General features: G+C 33.3%; 4 protein-coding genes across 9 annotated transcripts; 2 read left to right on the top strand and 2 right to left on the bottom strand.

The window, feature by feature from the left end:
• The first annotated feature begins 415 nt into the window (after window positions 1-415).
• On the top strand, window positions 416-1,845 carry LOC123226448 (E3 ubiquitin-protein ligase PUB23-like). The gene has a single exon (XM_044650967.1). The coding sequence runs from the start codon at window positions 446-448 to the stop codon at window positions 1,682-1,684; it is 1,239 nt and encodes a 412-aa protein (XP_044506902.1). The 5' UTR covers window positions 416-445; the 3' UTR covers window positions 1,685-1,845.
• A 2,117-nt stretch (window positions 1,846-3,962) lies between these two features.
• On the bottom strand, window positions 3,963-13,362 carry LOC123225965 (dnaJ homolog subfamily C member 8-like). Of its 3 annotated transcripts, none has more exons than XM_044650362.1 (10): window positions 13,197-13,362; window positions 11,555-11,645; window positions 11,361-11,421; window positions 9,007-9,084; window positions 8,598-8,671; window positions 6,236-6,349; window positions 6,032-6,139; window positions 5,350-5,388; window positions 5,163-5,252; window positions 3,963-4,146 (listed from the first exon to the last, which is right to left on the bottom strand). In XM_044650362.1, exons 1-9 carry the CDS (start codon window positions 13,280-13,282, stop codon window positions 5,166-5,168), a joined length of 738 nt encoding a protein of 245 aa, XP_044506297.1. In that variant the 5' UTR covers window positions 13,283-13,362; the 3' UTR covers window positions 3,963-4,146; window positions 5,163-5,165. The 3 variants fall into 3 exon arrangements, with proteins under 3 accessions (XP_044506297.1, XP_044506296.1, XP_044506295.1); XM_044650361.1 differs by lacking the exon at window positions 3,963-4,146 and adding an exon at window positions 4,830-4,982; XM_044650360.1 differs by lacking the exon at window positions 3,963-4,146 and having other exon boundaries at window positions 4,830-5,252; window positions 13,197-13,361.
• Window positions 13,363-13,736: 374 nt separating this feature from the next.
• Window positions 13,737-20,451, top strand: LOC123224928 (outer envelope protein 39, chloroplastic-like). Of its 4 annotated transcripts, none has more exons than XM_044648715.1 (11): window positions 13,737-13,945; window positions 14,029-14,095; window positions 14,192-14,227; window positions 14,377-14,521; window positions 14,756-14,914; window positions 15,048-15,118; window positions 15,201-15,279; window positions 15,393-15,508; window positions 15,900-16,096; window positions 19,536-19,605; window positions 19,843-19,979. In XM_044648715.1, the coding sequence occupies exons 1-10, from the start codon at window positions 13,912-13,914 to the stop codon at window positions 19,577-19,579; spliced, it is 948 nt and encodes a 315-aa protein (XP_044504650.1). In that variant the 5' UTR covers window positions 13,737-13,911; the 3' UTR covers window positions 19,580-19,605; window positions 19,843-19,979. The 4 variants fall into 4 exon arrangements, with proteins under 4 accessions (XP_044504650.1, XP_044504649.1, XP_044504648.1 ...); XM_044648714.1 differs by having other exon boundaries at window positions 13,738-13,945; window positions 19,951-20,091; XM_044648713.1 differs by having other exon boundaries at window positions 13,738-13,945; window positions 15,900-16,047.
• Window positions 20,452-24,756: 4,305 nt separating this feature from the next.
• On the bottom strand, window positions 24,757-27,384 carry LOC123224866 (glycosyltransferase BC10-like). The gene is made up of 2 exons (XM_044648610.1): window positions 26,076-27,384; window positions 24,757-25,252 (listed from the first exon to the last, which is right to left on the bottom strand). Exon 1 carries the CDS (start codon window positions 27,163-27,165, stop codon window positions 26,098-26,100), a length of 1,068 nt encoding a protein of 355 aa, XP_044504545.1. The 5' UTR covers window positions 27,166-27,384; the 3' UTR covers window positions 24,757-25,252; window positions 26,076-26,097.
• Window positions 27,385-27,431: the final 47 nt, after the last annotated feature.

Genomic DNA, 27,431 nt, shown 5'->3' with positions numbered 1-27,431 from the left:
ATATTTATATACATAAAATAGTAATAATAAACAAAAATAATAATAATTAAAAAAAAAATTGAGCCAACCGCCCTTAACGGTTAACCACCATCAAAGAAAATCAATGAGGATTAGATTTAATTAAAATCAAAAGCTCATCCATCGCCGTCCAAAGTCAATCAAAGTTTTTTATATTATAGTAGAGAGAGAGAAAGTCAGAAGAAGGGAGCATGCTTTGCCTTTGCAACACCGACGTTTGGTCCAAGGCAAACCTACTCATGCATTCATTTCATTTCACAATTTGTTCTACTTCCAAAACCTTGGAAAACTTCTTATTTAATTCACTCCTGAATTTCCGTGTGTTGACTTTATCGTTTCAAACAACTTGTATCACCACATATAAAAATCCTTTGCCTTATTCCCCCTCCCCCCACTAACTTCATCACAATATTTTGGCACTTCTAAAATGGAGGAGATTGATGTGCCTACACATTTTCTCTGCCCTATTTCGTTGCAACTTATGAGAGATCCAGTGACAGTCTCGACAGGAATTACATACGATAGAGAAAGCATAGAGAGATGGTTATTTTCTTGCAACAACAACACTTGTCCGGTGACAAAACAAGTTTTGTTAGAAGCCGATCTGACTCCAAATCACACTCTTCGTCGGTTGATTCAATCATGGTGCACTCTGAATTCGTCCCTTGGAATTGAACGAATTCCTACACCAAAGCCACCTGTTAATAAAACCCAGATCGTCAAAATTATCGATGAAGCCAAAAGGTTCCCTCATACGCAGCTCAAGAGCCTGAGAAAATTGAGATCCTTCATGCTTCAAAGTGAAAGAAACAAAGCCTGCATAGAGGCTGCTGGGGCTGTTGACTTCTTGGCTACAACTGTGAAGAGTTATGGTTCCAGTTTGACCGAAGTAGATATCGATGACGGGTCCGATTTGGCAACAGCAAGTGACGAGGCATTGAGCATTTTATATCATCTAAATCTCTCGGAAAGCTATTTGAAGAAACTAGTAAACGATGATAAATTTGTGGGTTCTTTGGTGCAACTGTTGAAGCATGGAAACTATCAATCTCGAGCTTATGCTACAGTAATATTGATGTCCATTTTTACAGTGGCAGATCCAATTCACTTGGTCAGTGTAAAGCCCGAATTTTTTACTGAAATTTCATATGTGTTAAGTGATCAGGTTTCACAGCAAGCTTTCAAGGCCGCTTTGAAGCTTCTTTTAGAGCTTTGTCCATGGGGAAGAAACAGAATCAAAGCTGTCGAAGGTGGAGCAGTTCCTATATTAATAGATCTTCTTCTTGATATGACAGACAGGAGAGTTTGTGAGCTCATACTAAACGTATTGGATCAGCTGTGTCGATGTGCAGAAGGGAGGGCTGAGTTGTTGAATCATGAAGCAGGTGTAGCCATTGTTTCAAAGAAAATACTTAGGGTTTCTCATGTGGGAAGCGATAGAGCGGTCAGAATTTTGACTTCAATATGCAAATTCTCTGCAACTGCTAGGGTTCTTCAGGAGATGTTGCAGGTGGGTGCTGTGGCAAAGCTGTGTTTGGTGCTACAAGTCGACGCAAGTTTGAAGACAAGAGAAAGAGCAAAGGAAATACTTAAGCTACACTCAAGGATTTGGAGGGCTTCTCCTTGCATTCCTCCACGTTTGTTGTCTTGTTATCCCTCTTCTTGAATTAAAAGAAACTATTTTTTGGTAGATAGTAATTGATGCCAATAAATAAGGTTGATAAACAAGGCCTTATGTTGACAAAGTTTAATTTTTGTATACAATTAATGAATTATATCAGTGAAATGTTGTCCAAAATTTGTAACTCTCATTCATTAATGTATACTTTTTACTATTCCTTTTTATTTAATATTGGTATATATATCTTAAGTTGGCTCGAACTCAAATTTTTTTTTTTAAAAGTTTTATATATATATATATATATATATATATATATATATATATATATATATAGTTATTTTCAATAGAAATGTTAGCGTTCAAAATATATGAACAATCCAATCCAAAACATAAATTCAAACCACAACATGGCTAAGGCATATTCACATATTTGACTCAGCAATATCAATAAAATTTACCCACGTTCATTTATCACTTAAATGGGATTGGACTTCACCATTACATTGATTATAGTCATCTGTTGATGACAATAGTGTGCAAGGCAAGTACAAGTGAGATTTTCACATGAACACATACTTAGGCTAGAACATAAGAATCAAATCCCCATTGTGATTCACAGTGTGTCTTCCCACATGGATATTTTCAAATTCATTATGAAAGCTCAAACGAAAATATTTGGATGGTGGATATAATAGGGCTATCTGACAATGTAACCGGTTTTGCATGTAACTAGGTTAAAATTCTATTAGCAGATTGATCAAGGACATCAGTTGCAGTGTAACTTTTCTCCTTGTCATTGTGAATTCATGAAGAGTCTTTGAGGAAGATGACTGGCTATTGTAAGGAGTATGGCCTCCACTATATCTCAAAAGATGGTAATTTCCTTATAAATGGTCACACGATAAGACATTTGTTAATGTTGTTTCTGATTCCAATTTTCTTTTACGACATAAATGCCTAGAGCATCCTAATTTTCCTTACCTAAAATGCTTTTATATATCCTCATCTTTTTATTAATAAAGAAATTTTCGTTTTCAATGTGAGCATTGTATCCTTGCGAAACAACCTCAAACTACTTATCTTATGAATTTTTACAGACCATCCAAACCATGGTGATATCTAGAGTTAGTAAGAATTTCAAATATGGATTTTAAAGATTAGCAAAAGTAGTGAAACACTAGAACTTTTAATGAGAATATCTAGATTCAAATCTCTATCATGTTTGTAAAATTTTAAATTATTTGATATAGTAATGATAGGTCTGATTACTATGTCTCAAATTTATATGTCCAACTAATATGAACAAAATATCCAATTATTAAAAAAAAAAAAAAATTAAATTTACTAGAACCCATTGATTTATAACTGGGTTTATCTTATGAAAGAAAAATTAAACCTAGCATCTTCCTCAAACAAGTCCATAAACTTATCATAAACGGCTTTCAATCTTCTATTCTTGTTCTTCATGCAAATAATGGCAGTGAATATTTCTCCAATTACCTTACATATTCCATCAAAGCTCTTGTATTTATGTACCCTAACAAAATTGGGTGGCTGAAAGGAAGACATTCACCTTCTCGAGGTTGCCCGTGTCATGATGTTTTCTAGCTTCGTGTCAAATTCCTTTTAGGGAGAAATTTTCCTCACTTCTTACTTAATAAACCATGTTTCAACCAAAGTTCTTCACTTTTTAACTCTGTAGGGTGCATTTGATTTAAATAATATTTTATTATTAAAATTAAAATATTATCTTAAAAATATATTATTTAAAAAATTATATAAAATTATTATTATATTTAATAAAATTTAATAAAAATTAATAAATATAAATAATTATTATATTTGATTAAAGATAATAAAAGAGTATCATCATATTATTTTACTTAAATATTTTTAAGTATAATTATTTAAAATATTTTTATATTACTTATAATTAAAAATAAGGTTATTTTTATATTAAAAATTAATAAATATATATAATTATAATAAAATTAAAATTAATTTAATAATATTTTAATAAGATAATTAAATTATCTATTATATTATATGTCATATTATTATTAATAATAAAAAATATCAAAGTTTATTATTACTTATCAACCAAACAAAATAATATAAAAAATAAAAAATAAATTATCAAAATCATATTTATCTACCTCTAACCAAACATTTCCTTATAATTATCTCCCTCTCCCCTAAGGCTTGTGGTTGCACTGTATATATTCACAGCCACAATCCAACCTACGATAAACTTGAATCCAAGGCACTCAAATCGCGTATCTATACAACCAGAGGGTGAAAAAAATATATAATTCACTCGCACTTGTAGAATGTTCTTCATTAAACTGTAAAGTTTTATCCAGTATCAACCATAAACATTTTTTTAAAATAAAATAAAAATAATAGTTCAAACCCGAGTTTTTGTAACTCAATGCCCCCGATTCTTGGTAAACGAATAAGCAGCATGGCCGCGCAATTGAACCTATAATGTCTCCCACCTACGAATCCTTCAAGCGTGGCGAGAACGAAATTAAATTCAAAAGAGCAATAGTATATGCACAGAATTAAATATATTACGAGATTAAATATTATTTTATTATTAATTTAAAATTAATATTTTTAAAACTACAATAGTAATTAAACCAGATATCTCACTAATTCATGATTTGACCAATTCAATATATTATCAAATTATTATATATTTTTTAAGTAATCTCAAACATTTACCATATTTTTTAAACATAAAATATATGAAACACAAAATATAATTTCAAATATATTAACCAAACAATTAATATTCCATTACATAGATTAAAAAACCTAATTACAAATTTTATTATTAATTTAATTAAAATCTTACAAATTCTAACTCTTTTAAATTTTAATAAAACAAAAATGATGTAATATCACATGAGCTCGACTTTGTTGGTTTTAAAAATTTTTTCCTGTTCAACGTGTTAAACAAATTTGACCAAATTTCCGACAAGTCAACAATATCTCCAGACAATTTAACCAAATTGTAAAATCAAATTGAATTAAATTGTAAACTGATTCACAGATAAATAGGTCAAATTAGGCAACCTGATTTCATTTTAAAAATATCATTTACTCATAAAATGATATATTAGCTATATATATAATTATATACTAAAAAATATATACATATAATTTTATTAAATTAGAGAAGAGCTTAGAAATTTGTTGATATAGATTAGAAAATAAACAAGAAGAAGTTTGACCCTTTCTAGAATAAAGAACGTGGGCACGAGTTTGCTATCCAATTCCAAAATGATGAAGTGTACTTGCTATAGCCCATTATCCATTCTCGTTCAATTGTTCTGACCTAATTAAGGATAAAATTCCAACCCCGAATTTAGCTTCGCTTTACTACGCAAATGACAAGCTGAAAGGCTTCTTTCTGACCAGTGACAAGTCCTTTTACAGACAAGGCTTTGAATCCATCTATAATTACTCCATATATCCAAAGCCTTCAAATACTGAGAAAACTTAAAGTATGGCATACCTGTTAGCCTCGCTTTACAGGCCTTTGAACATAAGATTTATTGGGATCCTCCGTCTTGAGCTTTGGAGGTCGAATTTCTCCTTTCTTACCCTGCAAACACAAACAAACAATGAATACTCACTTGATTTCATGTCATTAGTACAACAAGACTGTTTCATATAACACAGTTGTCAACATATTATCTGACCTTCTTTCCTGTCTTCATGAAGTCTCTCCAGCTTGAAACCTAACATTAAAATGAAAAGGACATCAATTGCAGTCCAATAAAAGTGAAATAGCATTTACAGAAATTTATTACTGCATTACGTTCCCAACACTTGTAAGCTTAGCAAGGGTGTATAAAAGTATGACGTTATATTTGGACAAAAGATATCTATTTTTGTTTGTTGAAGAAGAAATCATCCTAATTTCTCGAAATACTGAATTTAAAAGATAATGTCTAGCATTATTTGGTTCTACTGAAGGCAGTACAACTAAAGGGGCACTGCCATGAAACTTCAAACATAACAAATTGAAACATGTTACCAAAGACCATGCCCTTAATGACTATACTAGACCCCAGGTGATGTGTTCAATTGTTTCTAACACTTGGGGTATAGCAAATTATTTATTACAAACTAATACAAGATGAGAAACTGCTCTTCAATTACTTAAAACTGCTCTGCTCCAACTAGTCAGTTTAAACTGCTACACTAACAATATCCTGGTTAAATGATACATCCGACGTGGAGAAAAAGGAGAAAGAACAAACCCGTTGTTCTCTTGTTAAACTGCTACACTAACAAAAAGGAAAAAGGAGAAAGAACAAACCCGTTGTTCTCTTGTTAAACTGCTACACTAACAAAAAGGAAAAAGGAGAAAGAACAAACCCGTTGTTCTCTTGTTCCTTCCCACTGCTCCTCGTGCTCACGCTTTCTCTTCCACATTTCTTTTTGTTCCTCTTCATCCTTTTTCAATCTACCTTCCTCTTCTGATATCTACAAGATAATAATAAGGTAGAAATGAAGGTAAGCCTTGACCAAAAAAACAAAGAAAAGGTTAAAGAAAACCATAAGCAACAGCTTCCAGGATACCCTCATCTGCATTTTCCTCCTCCGCCATTCTTGTTCTGTTAATATTTCTCGCACCTTCAATTTCAGCTCCTGCTTAAACTCTTCTGATTGTTCATACAGTTGCTCATATTTTCCCTATATCATACAGAGTGGTTGAATTCCACAGATTGAATGTAAGGTTAGGACGCTCTTAATGGAAACTGGCAATGGAAATAGTATTTTTAAAATACAAGCAATGTACAAACTAGGAAAGACCAAGTAGAGTCACGAGCACAACAATTACTTCTCAGGAAAAGATACAAGCTCAGAAGATTAACGCATTCATAAGGTCAGAAAGGGTCCAGCTCAATTAAGTCTAACGGTAGTCTTGCCCTCATAAATTTATTATCATATTGGCACTGAAACAAGCAATTCAAATGTGGAACCAACCATGCCATTAGACCACAAATCATACTTGGTACACAAGCCAAGCAAAAAATAAGCTAAACAATGAAAAGTAACTGTAAGAGTTTCACTCAATTTTCTGTACTTCTCCAAAACAGCTACATATGATTTTGCGCATTAATACTGAAAGTAACATCAAATTGTGCTACAAAGATTTGAGTCAACTGATTGGAAGCTCATAATGATGGAACCCTATGCTTTGTCTCATATCACAAAGGTTGAAGGTAATAATAGTACCAGAAGTCCCATAACATATTAAGTAAAGCGGAGGAGACAAACATCCAAACCTTTACTCCACTTCTCAACTGCAGCAAATATATAAAGAATTTCTAGAATGCTTTGCGATTCACAAAGATTTATATTGACCTTATAAGTTGCAACTAGACTAGGCAAACGGGTAGGTTACCCGCAGGTACCCACCCAAAAAACAGGTATGGGATTTAAATATTTAGGACCGTATCCATGAGTTTTAAGATTTTGCAGGCCGGTCGAGTATGCTTGTGGGTACCCACAATTTAAAAAAAAAATACTTTTAAGTAAAATATGTATATATTTTTCTCACTCTATCATCCTTTTAGCTTAGGGTTTTCAATTTCATTTTCAATTTAACTCCTCTTCTTTCTCAAGTTGTCACAACTCACGAAAATCCCCACATTCATTCCCATCTCTCTCCCTCCACAACAAACACTTTCTTTCCTGCTCCTCTGCCACCTCCACCAAAGCTTTTGACAGAATCAACAAAATCTTGGACTTTGATCTCGTTGGCTAGAAACAATTGTGAGAATCTTTGGCCAAAATCTCCACAAATTTAGTTCTGATAAGTGTAAAATTTTAGTTTCTGCCCAAAAATTATTCTTTTAGCAATTTCTTCAATAATTGATTACATTTGGACTTTCATTCCTATTCTGCTAGATATTTCTTTCATTCCTATGAGGTGGACAACTTTAGCAATTTCTTATAGGGGGAGGCTTTCACTAGGGTTGGTGTGACTTTTTTTCGAATGATCTTGAGATTCCTCTTTTGGCTGTATCATGATCATGAGTTGTCTGCCACATGCTCTCATTTGTCTAACATAGTAGTTAACAAATTTTGTGATTTGTCTGTGGCCATGTAAAATGCCTTTGGCAAAGCCCTTTGTGCAAAAGTGGTAATTAGTGAGGAAAACTGCTGGCTGGCAAGCTAGGATGATGAGAACAGAGTGTTTGTGACAACTTCTTCCAAGCACAGCTGATAAGAATGTTGTTAGCAACAAAATGGATGTTGGTATGCTTTTGGTAAATTTAATATATTTTTATAGCTACTCTTTGTTCTTTTATTCTCATGTTTCAAAGATTTACATGACTTTATTTTAAGTATAAATTAAGTTTCTTCAATGCTAATCTACATATACCACTACACTCATCCATACAAGGAAGCTAATTCACAAGAAACCACTGAATTCATTTCCTTTCCTTCTGTCAATAGTCAATAACACCAATGAATTCATTTTTCCAAACTTGAAGCATCCAATCTGCATATCTTCCACTTGATTTGCAGAATTAAAAAAAAACACACCTTAATTACACAGGTAATCTGCGGGCCCACGGGTACCCACAGGGTCAGTACGAGTTTTCATAATTCCTATCTGTATAATTTGACCCCATTTTATTTGTACCCGTATCGACCTGGCCCGGCCCACCTGGTGGCCTGGTCTAGTTGCAACCCTCAACCTCTAAAAATATCAAGAAAGCATTCCAACTCAACATTTTATTATATTAATTTCAGAATATGGTATAGCAACCCTCAATTAACAAGTATATCAGATCTAAACCTAGAAGGCTAGAAATCTAACTCCAAGAAGAATTCATTCGACTATACTGAAAACAAATAACTCAATGAACATATATGTTCAAAATATTAAAAAAAAAGAAGACAACAGAATAAGTGATTTCTCACATACCTCGTCAACTAATGACTTTATTTTAGAGGCTGCATCTTTCTTCAACTGCTTCTTTCTCTTTGCCCTAAGTTCTTCTGCAGATCACAGAAATTAGGAATCAGCTTTTTTCTTAATTTACAAATGGATAGAATTATAATTCATACTCTCGAACAGAAGAAAAAAGAGAAAAGTTGCATTATGCCAGAAATCAGGTTATAAGACAGTTAAGATATGGCCATGGGAAGTAGCCATCCCAATGACACTTTTCACCTAAAATCCTAATAACATGCAATATAATTCATAAAATATCTAGCCAAGTAAGAACATATATGACCAGATTTGCATCATGAGATACCTCTACAAATGAAGTGAAACCAGAAAAAGCAGTTAAACTCAAGCACAAAGAAAATGACGAGAACAAAGTACAGACCTTTTGCTGCATTAACTTGAGTAAGAATATAATCCCTTTCTTGTTCATCACCCAATAGTTGCTGTGCTTTTGCCAATGCTGCTCACAGTCAACAACTTTGAGTACCAACTCCTCAAAAAATTTCATGGAAAAAAAATGATTGAATTTATAAATATGCCCTTGGGGCATATTTGAAGTGGGCAATAACAGCTCTATGGTGGGAGAAACATGAACCAGAGAGCGCATCACATATCAAAAACACTCAATTACAAGTTGGGATAGTATTTGTGATTTTGACATGCAAACACATTAACAGCTTAGCACATCTCACAAGAAACTGAGTGGAAAAAAACTTAATACATCTTCCTTAGGAGATACGAACTTATTAAAAAAGGGTCAAATTGAAGACAGTCAGAGTTCCGTCTGATATCTATAAAATCAACCACAACTTGATTCTTTAATTCCTCCCCCCAAACTTGGACTGAGTGAATATTCCAACAAACTAATAGGAGTAACTTTTTTTAACAGTGGTATAGGCAGCCCAAGGTCCCTGATAGATGACACAGAAAATTCAGATAATAAAATGAAAGAAACCACCAGAGATTCTTTTGATGTAGGACAGCCTAGATATTTTAGTGATTTTATTCTATTTTCATATATTTTATGCAATGTTAGGGTTTGTTTTGTAGGAGGTAGTTCAGACTTTTGTCTTTTTTTGGCTAAGGTTTTTGCATCCTATAAACAGAGGCCATGGCTTTTATTATTCTCAGACATGATTTATTACTGAAAATGAATTTTGGCTTTCTCCCAAGGTTAATATGTTTCTCCCCTTATTCTATCCTTCCTTTTCTCCATTACCCCTACTCCACCTATTTTCAACTTTGCAAAATTAAAATTCACTATTCTACTAATTGTTTATGCCAACTATTAAAATTTTATTATTTTCTACTTCCAAATAGTCCACAGCATCACAAGGTCTATTTACTTCATTAAAATGTCTAAATTCCATAACTAGCAAGAACAAATATCCCTTTAAAATAGTTAGCTTCAACAAGCAAATTAAATTCTTGCAATTAAATGACGAGAAAGATCATAATGGAAATGAACTTTGATATAATAATCAGAAAAGAAGTTTGGAAAACAAAATCCTTTATCAATTGAGGGTCTGATTGTGTATTTTGTTGAAACCAAAAATTTCGAAGCCTGGAGACTTCACAACATTGAAGATAACAAAGAGGCCCACTTTATATATAAAGGGAAAATATAATTTCACAAAGTTCAATAATTAAATCTCCCATCTTAAAGGTTTCGGGGAAAAAGAGCTTATACACAATCCATCAAGGAACCTGCCTAGATTTGATGACATCATTTGCGTTTCCTAAGTGAGATAACTATAAGCAGACTGTTATCATGACAAAAATCTTCCTGATATAATCATATAATGAAATACTTCTATTATCCTTTTTTTTAATCTGATAAAAACTTTTTATCTACTACAAAAAGAAAAATGATATACAGAAGATAAATGAAAAGCAACAAGGCCGCAGGGTCTAAAACAACTAAGCTCTGCCACAGAACTCTATCTGGCAGAACATAGAGCAATAAAGGTTGAGTTTGCCACTAATCAGACCAGTGCACATACTTGTAAACCTTATCATACCTTGACATCTTCCACATAAATCAACAACTCAACAGAATGTAAGCTTTTTTTTTTCTTCCCTCTTTATTTTTTCCAAAATGAAAAGAATACTAGTGCACCTAAAATATGCATATAGCCAAGTTTGGACCAGATGCTAATATTAGTAAAATATGTTATCGGTAAAATAGTTAGAACCGTGTACACCAAAACCACAAGCACGAAAGGCAAAAAGTTTTACCCATAGCTCTCAATTCAAACATAGCCAATGCATAACTTATTTGGATATAAAGAACCTTCAAGTATACATGATATTATTAACTGACTATCAGGGACATGCTAGTTTATGTTCCATAAAAAAGTACCGATTTAGTTTCCTGAAAATTTAAAGTATGCCTGATACCTAAGTTCCCAAAATCTGTCCAACTAAGAATAATATTAATATCTGACAGCACTTTATCTTTAATGGTTGGCCTAAACAATTAGGCCTTAAGTCTCAAAAACACTATAATACCAATAGAAGGTTCTTCTCAACAGTTAAAGTGTATGTCAAACAACAGTAGAACAGAAAAAAATTGAGGATATCCTGTTCCCTTGCAAACTGAACTTTTGGGGCTTAGCAGTCTTAACATAGAATTGTAGAGATTCCGTAGAAAAGCAATGTAGTAAAAATGAGAAGCCTAATATGATATCTTTACTCTCTGTAACCAAGAAGGGTATGAAGCGTGGATCTGTTTACCTGCAAAAGCTTCCTTTGCTTGTGGATGCTTGCATTTGTCAGGATGAACCAACAAAGATAACTGTAAATGTTTCAAACACAAATGCGTCAAACAATGGTAAACTCTAAAGATAAGCACTAATCAGCAAATTGTTTATTCATCCCTTTCTCATTTTTTGTCTTCAAAAAATAGAAAGAAAAAAAAGAAAAATCACCTTACGATACTGCTTTTTTATACCATCTGGAGTTGCATCAAATGGTAAGTTTAAGTACTCAAATGGATTCAGCTTGAAACACGATAGAATCCTAATTGTTTACAGTTTTTCAACAAGAAGAGATCAGTTACCATAAAGCAAAATAAGCCACAGAAACAAAGAAAATTACATTAGATAATGAATGCAGGCTTCAAAGAAGTTTGCATACATACAATCAAAAGAGAAACACAACAATAAACATGAGAAATCCTTCCAAGAGAGGGGGGAAATGATGATTATAATCTGGAAGGATGGTGGTAATAATGCAGGCATTAGTAAATCGATGATAAAAATTAAACTAATGACTTTCTAATAAAAAAGCTAAGTAAAACTCCTTATGAAAGAGGGTTATTTTTTAAGTTCAGGGTAAACTTTCCACCAATAAATGGCCTGAGTGAGGCAACCAAACCATATAAAGAAGAGGGATTTGTTTATCTAATGCTCATACGCAAAATGAATTTGGGCTTACTACTCGATGTGATGGCAGTATATGTCAGCAAATGAATTAAAATTTATAAACCCTTAACCTTAAAAAATGTGACTATGAAATGTCCTAGGAGTTTCTAGATTGTTATCGAAGATGAGTTTTAGAAGTCTGTTTATTAAACACCATGGCCCTACTTTACTTCAAGAAGAACTAATCACTTTATTATCCAACACACTCCACAAAATTATTCACCTAGAGCAAGTCCTGGTAAAATAATCAGAAGAAACCCTAAATGATGAAATTAAGAACAGAAAGGATGTGTTGATTAGCATCTCTGCATCTCTATCTTTCCTTTTCAAGCAGTTATGCAATCATAAATAAAACATCATTTCAGTTTCATCAATAAATTAATTAACATAAGATTTTATGAAGTTGAAGGTACAAATTTTTCATCACAATCATTATAGCCAGCCAGTCCTGAAGTCTAATAAAATTTTGATATATTTTCATCATTCCTTCCCAAAAAATAAGTTCTCTAACTGTAAAAAGTACCCTGAGTATCTAACGAGTAAATGGACCCTCCCCATCTTCACACCAGCATTTGAAAACTATAACATCATTTTTCCTAAAGGAGCAGAACATATGCATTAACTATTGCACAATCCCTCCCTTATGTATAGAGAGAAACACCAATTTCAAACTCTTATTTAATTTAATTGTTGGTTTTCTCAGCCCAGTTCATCTACAGAATAGACGTTTCGCCACAACATAGATATTTATATAATAAAAATATGAAAGATAACCTATTCCTATTGTGAATTCCAATTCAGTACATACGAATTAAAATTATACCTGAAAAATTGTTCGATCTAAAACACAAAACACATGTATTTCATCCAACGTAGAACTACATATATTCACGTCATTAAATTACAATATATATATATATGAACTGATTTTTTTTTTTTAAATTAGATGACAATATGGAGAAAGTTTCTCTTGAAACCCCAACAGCTACAAATCATAAGCAAATTTAATGATCTAAACTAACAGAAATATATACAAAAATTCGGAGATAAGTCAACACCAGAAACCCTAATCTCCTATTAAAAAACGAATAATAGCATCAAACGATCGACAAAGAATGAAACAATTAACAGACAGAGAGAAAGAGACCTAAGGACTTCGTTATCTCTTTCAACTTCGCTGACTTCGGCGAAGAAGCTTTTAAGAAGCAAATCCTCGTCGACGGTGTCTCCCATCGCGCCTTTTGTGTCTTCTTCTTTCTCCCTACTCGAGTAACGTTACAGATGGCTCATTGTGGGAGTAAAGCTTACGGTCCAGATTAAATAAAAATTAATCTTAGTATTAAAAATTATTAAGATTATTTTAACAAAACAGTACAAATAAAATTCTCACTAAAATTATATATATTTATAATTATATATCTTTATATGTATTTAATTATATAATAATATACCTTAAATATATATTTAAAAATAAATAAATATAATTTTATTATAAAATATTATTTAATTATACAATAATATATTATTTTTTAATAAATTGTTTTATAATACCCTTTTTTAAATAAAAAAGTCTACTTAGGCCCAAGGTTACTTGGGTGTAAAATAAAAATCACTTGTCTAAAAGTAAAATTTGTCTGGTAAAAGCCCAATACAGTATCTAACAAAAGAGATTACATACTTGGGAAGTTGAAGCTTCTTTACCCATTACTACAAGTCACCAGCCAAATGCAAAATCACAAAATGCTCTTTCAGTTTCACTCATTAACATTACCATAAACTTGGGTCACTACTCTTCATACATTCATGCAAACACGTTACTTCCCTTTTGATTAATTTATGGTTTATTCACCATTAATGCTGTTATGGGCGCTCAGAAGAGCATCCATGCTGGCAAAGGTCTCTACTTTTCTACTTTTTTTTTAAATTGATTTCACGATTTTTATTATATTAATTATGTATTCTTATATTCTTAATTGCAGCCAAAATTGATGTTAATGTTGATTTTACTCACAAGCTATTTGCTTCTTTGATGTTTCCTCCTCCCAGGTTTTTTCCCCAACTCTTTTTTTATTTTTAATTTATTAATACATTGCAATTGTTTCTGTAACTAAGCTTTCTCTATCACTGTTTTTTGTTCAACAGGAATACTTCCAGTCCCCTTTCTTTTGTAATTGGTTGGTGGGTATTTTAGTTTGTTAATATGTCATGTTTGCTTTCTGGTTTTGTGTGAAATTATAACTTTTGTTTTTTTATCTTGAGTTTTATTATTGATTTAGTGTAGAGATTACAAGGTCGGTATAAAAATTGATTCAACGTGTTAATTGCAGTCTATGCATTAAACATCCTAATTTATTTGGTGGAAGTGAGAAGCTTGATGTTTCTTGGGATAAAGGGCTTTATGATTCGAATGTGTTGGTAGCTTATAGAAGGCCAAGACCTGAATGGCTTACTCAGCAGTGCTTTTTTGTTCAGGTACATATTTCCACATCTCTTTTAAAGCCATTTTCCCCCTTTTCTCTCCTTTTTTTTTTCTTTTTTGGATATCTGGTGAATATATTCAATGGGAGATATAATTTGTATTATTTGGACAGTTTTAGGACTTCTCATACCATTTTAGTGTAATCAATAAAAACCCTATTGATAATTATAAGTGAAATTTGATTTTAAGCTGGAATGCAGCGTTTAATTTTTTTTCAATTTCTGCAGCATTCTCTTTCAGAAGAAATTGGGATCCATGGTGTTCCCATTGAAAACTTTTCCCATTCTGGGAGTGGAGGTGTGAATTTGTCTCGTTTATCCCTTGGGTTAGATATGAGTGAGCCTGCAAGTTCCAGATGGACGAGCACAACTAGTATAAAATTTGAGGTTTGCTGAAGATTCTTGACTTATCACTTACTGAAGTATTTATTTGGTATCTATTTTCTAATAGTTTGCTTACCTGTAATTCATGAGTCCATTATTTATTCCATCCAGAGAATAACTTCATTGTGCCATGCAGCATGTTTGTCCTGTAAATGATGATTGGCGCTGTATAAGTAGAGATCTTGATGGATTTCCTGTGACTTGCAGGTAATTGAGACTTGTACTTCTGCCTTTCAAATGATGTGATGGTCCGATTTGTAATTTTTTTTTTTTAATGTTTGCTATGCAGTGGTAGTACCTCTGACAGTATGGTGGTTTTGAAGCAAGAGTCTCGATATGCAAAGGCAAATGATCACAGTTTTTCTCGTGTAAAGTATCTCTACTTGCCAATACATAGTGCGATATTTTCCTGCAGTTTGATAAGTGTATTTTCATTGCTATTTTCTTGTATCCACTAACTGTGAGTTGCTCATCTTATCAGTTTAGTATACAAATAGAACAGGGAATTCCAGTGCTTTCAAAGTGGCTAATCTTCAATAGGTTCAAATTTGTTGCGTCAAAGGGTTTTAAACTCGGAGCAGCATTTCTCTTGACAAGGTGAATAACGTTTCTTGTGGTTCAATTATGCTTGTTTGTTAAAACATGTCTGATGCTAAGCCATAGTTTAAAGCCGGAAAGGCAGAAAGCTGATATGTGACTCAGGAGATCAGCTAGGAATCTTAGCAAGCACATTAGAACATTTCAGATAGCTTAAAAATGCCATACTGTCCCCTTTTTTTGTCAGAATTTAGAAATAATAAATTGATGGGAAAAAAGAAGAAAAATCATGACCTATAATATACGAAACATGAGAAGAAATAGTCAAATTTTGTAGAGTAAAATGGTTAAATGTACTACAAGAGTACAAGTGGATGCCTAGGCAGACTAATTAAATTAGGTTTTTAGATTATTGCCATGTTTACATCTCTCCTTCCTTTTCCTTGTATAGTCTGACAGGTGGCTCCATAGTTGGGGACATGGCTCCTTATCAAGCATTTGCAATTGGAGGTCTTGGTAGTGTGAGAGGATATGGCAAGGGTGCCGTTGGATCTGGACGATCATGTCTGGTTGCTAACACTGAATTAACATTCCCTCTGGTACAGAATGGCTTTATTTCATCCTTATTCTACTTAACCTTGAGTTCTAGTAAGTTCTATATGATACCTGTCACTTTCAATATCTTGACAATATGGCTGTCTTACAACAGTGGCTGTGTTCTTGTACATCTTGAGTAAATAAAGTTCAACATTCCTGGATTCTTTTCTTTTTTTCTTTTTTTTTTTTACTATTTGGCCTAGACATTTAGTCTGTGGATACATGCCATGCAACAATGCAATGGCAAAATTTGGACAATTTTGGGTTACTTCTAACAACCTATATATATATATATATATATATATACACACACACACACAGATTCGAAATTTCTGTAATGCCCATATATGTGTGTATGTGTGTGTGTGTGTTAGTCTTTTGAAGAATATATAAAACTGTTTGTTTGTGACTACAAATTGTTTCCAACAATTTTGATTTTTAAATTGCTGCTATTTGAGGGGGCTTTTCATTGTCAGCATATAGAGTAGTTGTTAAAATATAAAGTTCTGTGTGTTAGAGGCCTATTTAATGCAATATCATATCTTTCATTATTCTGAACATTAAAAAAAAGGATTAATTACTAGGACTTCCGACTGTCATGTGTATTTGGTTTTTTGGTTTGCTATACATAAGTGTTTCTTTTTTTTTTTGGTTTAGATTATAAAGATCAGTCTTCTATTCAGGAACAATTCCAACCTTCTATGTCCTTTCACTGTTAGCAATTAGCCGTTCGGTAAATAAAAAGAAATGTCATTTACTGGGATAGTTGGTTTAGAATTTTTGCAGTGGTATTTTCAGTGTTCTAATTTATTTAATCGTGAGATAAGTCCATGGTTTTTGTTTCGGTTAATAGTTTAATCTGCCTTGTGATTGCCATTAAATTCCACAATGAAAACTTATGACCATGATGGTGATACCACTTGTTAGCATCTTTAGCAACAGAGGGCTACTTAGTTGAGACTGAACTGATTCAAAGCATCCAAGGACCTCTTGTATAGTTCTTATATATTTCTTTTCCAAAACTAGTACAAAATTAAATGAAAACTATGTATATTAGCATATTTTAGGAAAAAAAAAAAAGCATTTTGGAAATGTTTATAATAAAAAGTACATTGATATTGATATTTTGCAGTAGGAGAAGAATTTTTGGGATTCTGAATCTGTTATTATAAGTTGAAAACATCTTCAAGTCATTAAGGTTAGTTTTGGGTTTCTCAAGCCTTGTTTTCCAAATGCAATCCTGAGGCTATTTTTATGTGCTTTGGATATGCAATACTAAGGTTAGGTCTAAAAGTATACCAGATATCCCTTAATGTTCTTGATCTTTTAGATTATGAGCAAATACTGATCAAATAGATGATCGAGCTATGATGTAGGGTGTATTCTTTCCGCTGTCATTTCTGTTAAATGCTCTGTTAGATTCAATCAAAGACCTATCCGGGCCCAACTTGTATGCTCCATTCTTTACCACTTGACCCAACCACATAGTAGTTTATTATCTCCCAAGTTAGATCTTTTTTCATCAATGTGGTAAGCTAGTATATATGCACGTGTGCACAGAACTAGACTTTTGATCTTGTGATGATTTTCAGGTTTCAGGTTATGGAGGTATTGACAATCTGACTGGGTTAGTGTAGGATCTTTCTTTCCTTATACACCAGCTATCCTACTTCCCCCTTACGCCCTCCACCACCCTGTTGGCTCAACAAGGTGACATGGATTGTTGTGGTCCTAATTTTAGTGGTGATTGAATGGAGGTGTCTAAATTATCAGGAATACGAGGGGCTTATGTTTTTTTATTCTTCTTCTTTTGACAACCCATGTGGGCCTTTTCCTAGATTGTCATATTTTAGACGCCGTTTAGTTGTTGATTGTTTCTGTGAAACCAAAAAGATGAATCTATCTACTTTATGCTTGATTTTGTTAAAAAGCTCATGATAGGTTTTTTTGAGATTCCCTAAATTTGGTTGTAAAGCAAAAGGCATCCCTTAACAGCTTTTGTTTCAGGTTTAATCTCTTATACGGTCAGTCTGGTTATGAACATCAGAACCAATTGAAAAACATGGGGACGTATTGATTATAGTTGTTATGTGGTTTCGATAGTGGTAAAGCAGAAGGTTGGTTCAGGGTTCCGTAGACATGTCCTTCCACTTTACTTTCAACTTTGATTTTCTGAACTGGAACTTGATGTTTTAGAGGTTCTGTGTTCAGCTTTTTAAGCTAACTTGTGTGAACCTTATGATTTCTAATATTTAAACATAGAAGGGATTTTCTACGTTCTTGTTGCCAGCAAAACTTCTTGTCTTGTCCTATGATTATGAGCATGAGTTTCTTGCATAATGAACAGAAGAAAATACAGAATGTGTTTCTTCTTTTGTTTTCACTTGTCTTTTGCTTCAATGCCCCTGTTAGTTTTCTGTATTATATACCAAACATATGCTGTGTATTCTTGGAATAATGATTATAAAGAAGAAAATAACTTTCTTTAGTTTAAGACAATGTATGCAGAAGCTTGTTAATTGCCGCTGAATTAAAATGCTGTCTCTACCTCTGCTTGATTCATGAGGCATTTTCCTAATTTCACTCCAGTGCGTGTTCCTCTAGCCAAGCCACAATCACACAATTTCAAACAAGAAGGCAACTCCTCTGCAAAACTGAACAACCATGTTTATATCTTCATTGATTTTTATAGTTGTTCAAATTCTTGTAGTAGTTTTCTCTAATCCTCTACAAACATGGGGAACCTGGATGTCAAGAATACCCCCTGGGCTAGAAGAAGGCATTTTATGATAGAACTAAAACAGAAGCAGAAGCCATGCTGAATGAAGGGTTCCTATTCTGTGTGGCTTCTGTGTTATCACTTTTATTCTGCTGCTTCTTTGATTAACATTTTTAACTTTGTCGGCCGATTGACTGTATTCCTAATGTATACACATTTTTTAAACAGCAATTAAATAGTGGCTTTGTTTATTATATTTGCTAGGATATGGTTAAATCTTGTAAACATTGTGAGGGCTTTTAAACTGTAGTTTTAAAATTTTAATATGGATCTATTTACTGCAAGGATTCTGTTTGATACATTTATGTGAAAAAAAAAAAATTATTAGGGATGAAGAAGTCTGAAATATACTGGTGTGCAATAGTAGCAAAGTATCATGCATGTAGATATCTGCATCATCATTGGATTGTATACGTGATGTGGAAGTGGCATATGATCAGATCATGCTGATCTTCAGTGTGTCATCTAAATTGCAAGATTAGGGTCATCAGCCTTTCATTACCCATTGATAAATTGTGATAAGTTCTACAACTCATCTTTGTGATTAATACTGGAAATTTTTTTTTTTTTTGGGGTAAGTATTAATGCTGGAAATTTCATGCAGGCAAATCAGTGCTTTTGTGCCTTATGATCTTTGAATACTTGTACTTCTTGAACTCAGGTAACTTTCAAGGACTATGACTGACCTAAAACCTCTCTTTCTGTTTCCAGAACAAGATGTTAGAAGGTGCTGTTTTCTTGGATGGTGGCACTGACTTGGGCTCTGGTTGTCAAGTACCAGGTGAGTTTCATCCTTTCACTTGGCCACGAAACGCACTGCTGATAAAATTCTGTCATCATTAAGATACAATTCCACCTCCAATATTTAGATTTTACAAGTACCATTTCTTTTCTCTTGTATATGTGCCTAGCAGGAACCGTTATTTTTTCAAATAAACATGTTACTTCTAAAGCCTTATTCATTAAGACATTTTCTCCGTACTTATTTCACTTCGCTGTCTTTGCGGCCTCACTGCAGCTCACAATGATGTCTTTATCCCTTGAATGTTCATCTGCAACGGTGTTGGCATTGTAATGCTCTTTCGGTAACTTATCTTTATGGTAATCCTTGATTTGGGACTTTCAGGAAATCCAGCACTAAGACAAGGCAAACCCGGATCCGGAATAGGGCTTGGATATGGTCTGCGATTCAGGTCTCCTTTTGGTCACTTCCAGCTTGATTGTGCTGTCAATGCATTCCAACAGAAAACACTTTACTTCAGCATCACTAATCTTGCTCCATAAATATCTTTCGCAAGAAGAAAGTTGCAAATTTCATGCATTTTCCTCACTCGAGTAAAAGATGATCCCCATATCGTGAGAAGATGGAACGGAAGGGATTGATGTATGGAGTTTCAAGCCAAAAAGCAAAGGCTTTCCTGTAAATTCACCAATGTGGTTCAAGCTACACATCTATTTTTTTTATTTCCCCATACACGGATTTTTCTCACAAGATCAAGAGTAATAGAGTTTTATGTTGCATTAGTTATTGGCTATTAAATCTATTTTGGACTAAAATTTGATTCTTGACACAAAATTGTAATGTACAGTTATCTTTTAGTAGAAGATGAATAAATTCATGAATCAACAAAGTTTTCTTTTGGATCTTAAGGGGGCGTTTGGTTGCGGGATTTTAAGATTACTTTGGTAGTTTATCTTTTATTTTCTTGTTTGGTTTATCAGTAATAAAATATTACAGTAATCTTTTATTACCAATGTTGACGTGGCAGGTAATATAGGTGGTAATCTGATTACCACCTTCACCTTAGGTATTTAAAGATTACTGAGGTAATCTTGAGTTTTTTATAATTATATTATTATTTATTAATTTTTTGAGATAAAAATAAATTTATTTTTAATTAATATGACAAATAATATAAAAAATATTTAAAAATAATTATATTCAAGGGCATTTAAGTAAAATAATTTATTAGTAATCTTTTATTATCATTAACCAAACACAATAATTATTTATACCTACCAAATTTTATCAAACATAGTAATAATTTATACCCAGTAATCTTCTAAGTAATCTATCTTCAAGGTAATCTTTCTATTTTGGTAATAAAACATTACTCAAACCAAACACCCCCTAAGAGTGTGTGCAACTTATTCATCCTAATACAAATCTCTGGAATATTGAAGCTCTTTGTTAAATGTTTGATTAAATCAACTAGTAATACACCGCCAATTTTTGTTTAGCAATGTTAATAAAAGACCAAAAGACTTATTTCCGAGAGTCTAGGGGGAGACCCGGTATGGAAGGTTGGTTGGGGAATGGTAGCTAAAGGATAAAAGGAAAAAAATGAAATTCTAAAGGGAAAATGTAACTTTTCAAAACTATTAATGAGAGAAATTGTTAAAATTTTAAACTAAAATAAAAAATACAATAAAATTTTAGTTTTTTTAATATTTTTAACTAAATGATATTTTTATTTTTAATCTTAATAAAGAATTTTAACAGAATAAATAGTATTTAAGTTTTTAAAACTTTACATATAAAACTTTGAGAATATACTAAATATTAGGTGGGAATAAGCAAACTATTGGGGGTTAAAAGAAAAAATCAATAACCCTAAGGACTGAAAATGAGTTTACACCTATCAAAATTCACCATTGGATGTGGTGTTCTCCCTAACTTTTGATTTGAAATACTTTTTAATATTTATTCGTATCTATTCAATTTTTTTTTTTTTCAAATTCAAAAGCATTATATAGGTAAATTGTCAAGGGTGAAAAGCCACCTCAACAACCCCAATTAATTAATTATGTCCCAAAATTTTGAAACCTCATATTCTTTTCTAATGATTCTTCTCTCCTCGTTTAGTTGCCACGTAACCCTAATGTCGGCATTTCATTGCTCAACATATTTAAAATTTGGCCAAAGGACTATGTCCCACCCAAACTATGTTAAATTATCAAAGTTTCCTCTGTTAACTTTGAAAATACTATTTACCCACCCATGACTAAATAAATTTAACGAAACTCTAACCTCTGAAAATTTAATCTTATTTTCCCTCCTAAAAGTTTAAAATCTAATATTTTATCCCCTAAACCAAGTTTGAAAATATCACATTTTTCCCCCTAAGATTTAGTTTCAAAACCCGTTCACTTTCTCTGCCCGTCTCTCCCTCCCGACGGTTTCCCTTCCTCTGACAGCCCCCTTCATTTCTACCCCAACCCATCCGACGTCGTCTGGGAAGAGAAATCGTCTTCCCAGACTACGAAGAAGAGATCGATCGATTTCGTCTTCTTTGTCTGGAAAGACGATCGTCTTCCTAGATGAAGACAACTGGTCTTCCCAAAGGGAGACGAGTCGTCTCGTCTTCATCTCGATCTCGTCTTCATCTCGATCTAGTCTTCATCTCGATCTTGTCTTCATTGTCTTGGAAGACAATCATCTTCCTAAACTACGAAGACGAGATCGATCGATCTCTTCTTCATCGTCTAGGAAGACGATTTCTCTTTTCAGAAGACGTCTCTCGATGCCAGATAGGTTGGGATGGAGTTGAGGCGGGCCGTCGAAGGAATAGAAACTGTCGGGAGGGAGAGATAGCTGGCGATGGCACCGGAGAAATTAAACAGGTTTTTAAACTAAACTCTAGAGGAGCAATGTGATTTTTTCAAACTTAGTTTAGGAGAGAAAAGTTAGTTTTTTAAATTTAGGGGGGGGGGAAATGAAATCATATTTAAGTTTATTTTTAATATTAAATATAAAATAACAATTTTACCCTTAAAATTAACAAATTTAAACTATCATAAGTGGGTAAATGGGATTTTCAAAGTTAATAGGGGGAACTTTGAGATTTCAACATAGTTTGGGTGGCAAATAGTCCTTTGGCCTTAAAATTTTATTATTTAAACTCGCACACACTCTTTTTTTTAGGCTAAAGGACTTATTCCTACCTAAGTTTTGATGTGTTTCTAAAGTCCTATCCACAAAGTTTCAAAAACTCAAATATTTACCTATGGGTTGTTAACTTTAACCAAAATAAGGGTAAAATTATCATTTTATCACTAAACCCTAAATCCTAAGAATTCATATAATTTTCCCTCATAATTTGAAAAACAAACAATTTTTTCTCACTCAAAAGTTTGAAAAATTCACTTTTTTCCTTAAAGTTTTCCTTCATTCTTTGGCGACAAGAATCAGTTGTCGTCGTCGACCAGTCACCCCACAATCTTCTTCTTCGACTGTCGGCCTTCCACTAGAGTAGATTCATCTTACGAAAAGTCTCTTCGTCTCCTCCATAGAACAAAGACAAATCATCTTTATTCAACCGAAAAGACGAAGAGACTCTTCTTCTCTTCATTGGACGAAGACAATTTATCTTCATTAGATGAACCTACTTTGGTGGGAAGGTTGACAATTGGAGAAGAATATGCTAGGGTGATTAGCCGATGACAGCGGTGGATTCTCATCACCAGAGAATAAAGAAAAACCTTTAAAGGAAAAAATGAATTTTTCAAACTTTTGGATGGGGGAAAAGTTAGATTTCAAAACTATGAAGGACAAAATGATATAAACTCTTAAAATTTTAAGGTTTAATAGTAAAATAATGGTTTTATCCCCTATAATTAACTATCTTGGTTAAAGTTAATAGTCTATAAGTGGATGTTTGAGTTCTTAAAATTCTGTGAGTGAAAATTTGAGAACGCATTAAAACTTATGTGGGGATAAGTCCTCTGGCCCTTTATCTATATATATATATATATATAAAATCAAAATTGTCTTCACTTCTACATTAATTAAATTTAGTCGTGCAAAATTCTTAGGGAATGCTTGTTTGAGCAAAATTCAAAGTAAACATGGGATTTTTTTTTCCCGTTTAATTTCAATTTGGTTGTTTTACTTTTACATATGCTTTATTTTTCTCTATTGCAAAAACACACCAACAATTATCAATACCTAATTTAGAGGCAATTTTAGAATTCTGTAGTATTAGTCCTGTGCAGCTTCAGATGAATCCCTTTCTTTTTTTATTGAAGAAATCATTAAAGAACATCTTTCGATTATTTTTCAAATGAAAATAAAATAATTATAACCTCTTTGATCCAATAACTTAGTTTACCATCAAATTAAAATATTATCCAGTCTATCATGAAACTCACAGCCTCTTTAATTAATTTTGTTTTTTCATCCTCACGCAAAGTGGGACACATACATGTCTAACATCTCTCTCATACTTTACCAATGTAAAATTTGTCCATCCGTGTCGTAATAATAACTTAAAAAATAGAGATAATGAAAGCTTATTATATAATTTTAAAATTATTTCCCAAAAGAATATTTGTGAACCTAAATTATAAATCAAAGAGATATTATTTAAGTAATATTATATACACAATTTTTTTATACAAATAACAATGTATCATTATGTAATTAAATAATTAAAAATTAAAGATAAAAAAATACTTAATCATAAAATAATACATCATTATTTGTATACACATAGTCTTATTACTATTATTTTAGTATTGCTAACATGTAGAAAATATTGAATGGATGTTAAATTAATATTTGAATAAATCTATATACATAAATAATAAATATTAATTTGTATATTAATATAATTAATAAGTGATTAGATTATATAACAACACATTATTTACAAATTAATATCGTGTTCATAATTTTATTGTTAATTAATTATTTTAAAAACAACAAATAATACAAGTAGAATAAAAACCTATTTTGCATTTTTTTCCCGTTCACTTGATGTGATGCAGTGTAAAATTCGACCGTCGGCAGCTCTAAATAATACATCACCAAACAAATAAAATTGACAGACGGACTGACAACCCAACCCAACAAAACCTTTCCTTCATGTTCGCCAAGTCATTTTCATAATTTAATCCTTTTCGTAAACGGCTATGAGTTTCTTTCCATGCGTGTCCCAACCCAGGATGTACTTGTCCATACATTTCTTATGTTCACATACAGAGTGATGGAAGAGGGTTTCAGAATGGGAGAATACAAATTACAAACCCAAGTTCAAAATGAAAATGAGAAAAGGAGGAGCCAAATTTAGCTCAGCTTCTTCATTTTGACACTAAAACCATAACTATTCTCTCACATTTGTAGTACTTACTGTACCACTTTTCGCCGATTCTAGTGGATCCCGTTTGATTAATTTTTCATACAATAATATGTACAAATAATCACACAGCAAAACGATTAAACCCACTTCCTACTATTGCCATAACCATTTGTTACACAATCAAATCAAATCAAAGCTTTATGCTTACCACTCTTTTCAATCCCTTGTATGTAAAGTTCGGAGCTTTTGGGGTTGGCAGGTTGTGGGCACTTTTACGCCTCTTCAAAACCATATTCCCCTCTATTTTGACTCCAAAATCTCTCCATTAACTCTTTTTCATCTTTCCACCTGTAAAAGTCAATTGATGAATCAACTAAAGTGTGTGTGTGTGTGTATATATGTTGTCAATTTGACATCAGAGCAAGATTTGAAAGGAAAAGAAAGACAGCAAGCAAATTTGTATACATAATAGTAGTATTGGGTAATATTCCAGAAAAAACAAAAATGTAGCATTGGACTATAAAGATGCTTCTTCAAGTAACAAATGTGTCGGTCACAAACAGAAAATGTTTATAACACTAGCCATTTAATTTTTTTTTTTATATATATTTCCATTTAAAAGAAAATTATTTCCCATCTCAGGTTCAATGAACTCCACCAAATTCAAAGCCTTCCCCAAAATAGAGCGCAATAAGGGCCTTTGGGAGTAACCATTTCTCCTTTAAGGTCTCCCAGTTCAACAAGGGTAAACAAAATCTACACAAAAATACAAATAAAGAGAAAAAGGTTCACTGAAATACTAAAAATTCCCCCCTCACATTCTTGAATTTTTTACATCTAGGCTTTAATAAAACAACAATGAGCACCGACACATCATTTCTAGGGTGTTGTAAACAGATGTAGATAAAAATTCCCATATCACTGAGTAACCTAAGAGTTGTTCCATCGTAGAATCTAGCGTTTTGCTATTGCCATAATTGTTGAACAAAAACTGTTTCTTCTAGCATGAAATTTCTGTTAAAAATGTTACCTTTCACATTTAAAATCTAACCTACAATTGATCCTAACGATTCTGCACCTACTGTAACTCTATATTAATCAACTCAATGAGTCGACTCACAATAGCAGATAATAAAGTGCTATAAAGAAGTCGAAAATTTAACAAACATACCAGGAACAACTCTTGATCTTGATCAGTCCTTGAAAATGACCGAATCTGCAATTTTCATCAACGGTCTCAAACAATCCGGTGAGAATTTTCTCGCAAATAAGTTAGATTCTGAGTTATTCGACTCCCTCAACTGATGAATAAGCTGTGGTGACACTTCATTGGGCTTGTATGTGTAAGGGTGGCCGTTGGTGCTCCCCGTCCAATTGACCTGAGTGAGAGTGTAACGGGTACACCCATCCGGATCCTGCATTGACAACAAAGTCGGAAAATAATGCTCTTCTGGATAACACTGGTCCGCCGTGTAACACGGTTTCTTAAATTTATTCCAAAGCTTCCGATCTTTAATCACCACAAGCGCGTGCTTGCGTGTCAAAACGAAAAATTGAGATCCGACCCTAAACCGATCGAAAGGCACTTCCGGCGTCATCGAGTAGCGCCCACGCGCAATGTACCGCTTCCATAGCAATCGATCTTTGGAGATTATCTCGATAAAACTCTTGTACCGAACTCGGACTCCGAAAGCCGTGGTTGACTCGGGCGATGACGAGTAATCGAAGGTTGTAGAAGTGAACAGCGAGTTGTAAACATACCGAAACGAATGCAGAGGGATGCAGTGCTGCGAGAGGAGAGCGAAGAACGCATTGGCCGGGTCGTCGAGGATGGCAGTAGCGAGAAGCCTACGCGCGGCGGAGATGAGTGTAGGCGAGGCGCGGTAAGTGCGTTTAGAAGGAATAAATTTATGGGCAAAAACGCCCGATGGAGAAGTGATATTAACAGAGGGATCAGCGTGGATGTAAATGTTGTATTGATTTAGGTTAGCATTCTGGAAGAAACGGTTCCAGAGAGGGGAAAAATGAAGTTGAGAGTTGGTGAGGAAAAGGAAAGCGATCTTGAGTTTAGGGTTAGAAGAGGACAAATGAGAGCGAGAGAGAGAAGAGGCGCGATTGAAGAGAGAGAGGTCGTCGAGTTCGTCGCGGAGGGGAATCGACGGGGGGGAAGAGTGAGGGGAGAAGATGCGGGGGGCGAGGAGAAAGAGAATTGAGAGGGAAAGGAGAAGAGAGAAGAAGAAAACAAATGCGGTGGAGTACATTGAGAGGCAATTTTTGAATTACGGTTAGGTTAGGAGTGCGGAGAAGGAATGTGGGGAGGGAGGAAGATGGAGGTGAAATGGTGAATGGTGGTGGTAAGTGTCAGAGAGAACGGGGGACAGAAATGAGGCTTGGTTTTGGTCTGGGTTTCAAAATCCCTCTTCCAGGTTTCAGGAAACAAAACACTACTATTACGGATGGGCTAGACATAAAAGGAGTGATCGATTATTTTAGTCTTTTATTATCTAAGTGATTTTGTTTCGTTTAA

The sequence above is a fragment of the Mangifera indica genome, chromosome 9 (assembly GCF_011075055.1).
Source record: "Mangifera indica cultivar Alphonso chromosome 9, CATAS_Mindica_2.1, whole genome shotgun sequence".
NCBI lineage: Eukaryota > Viridiplantae > Streptophyta > Magnoliopsida > Sapindales > Anacardiaceae > Mangifera > Mangifera indica.
This window is presented reverse-complemented; position numbering and strand designations above follow the sequence as displayed.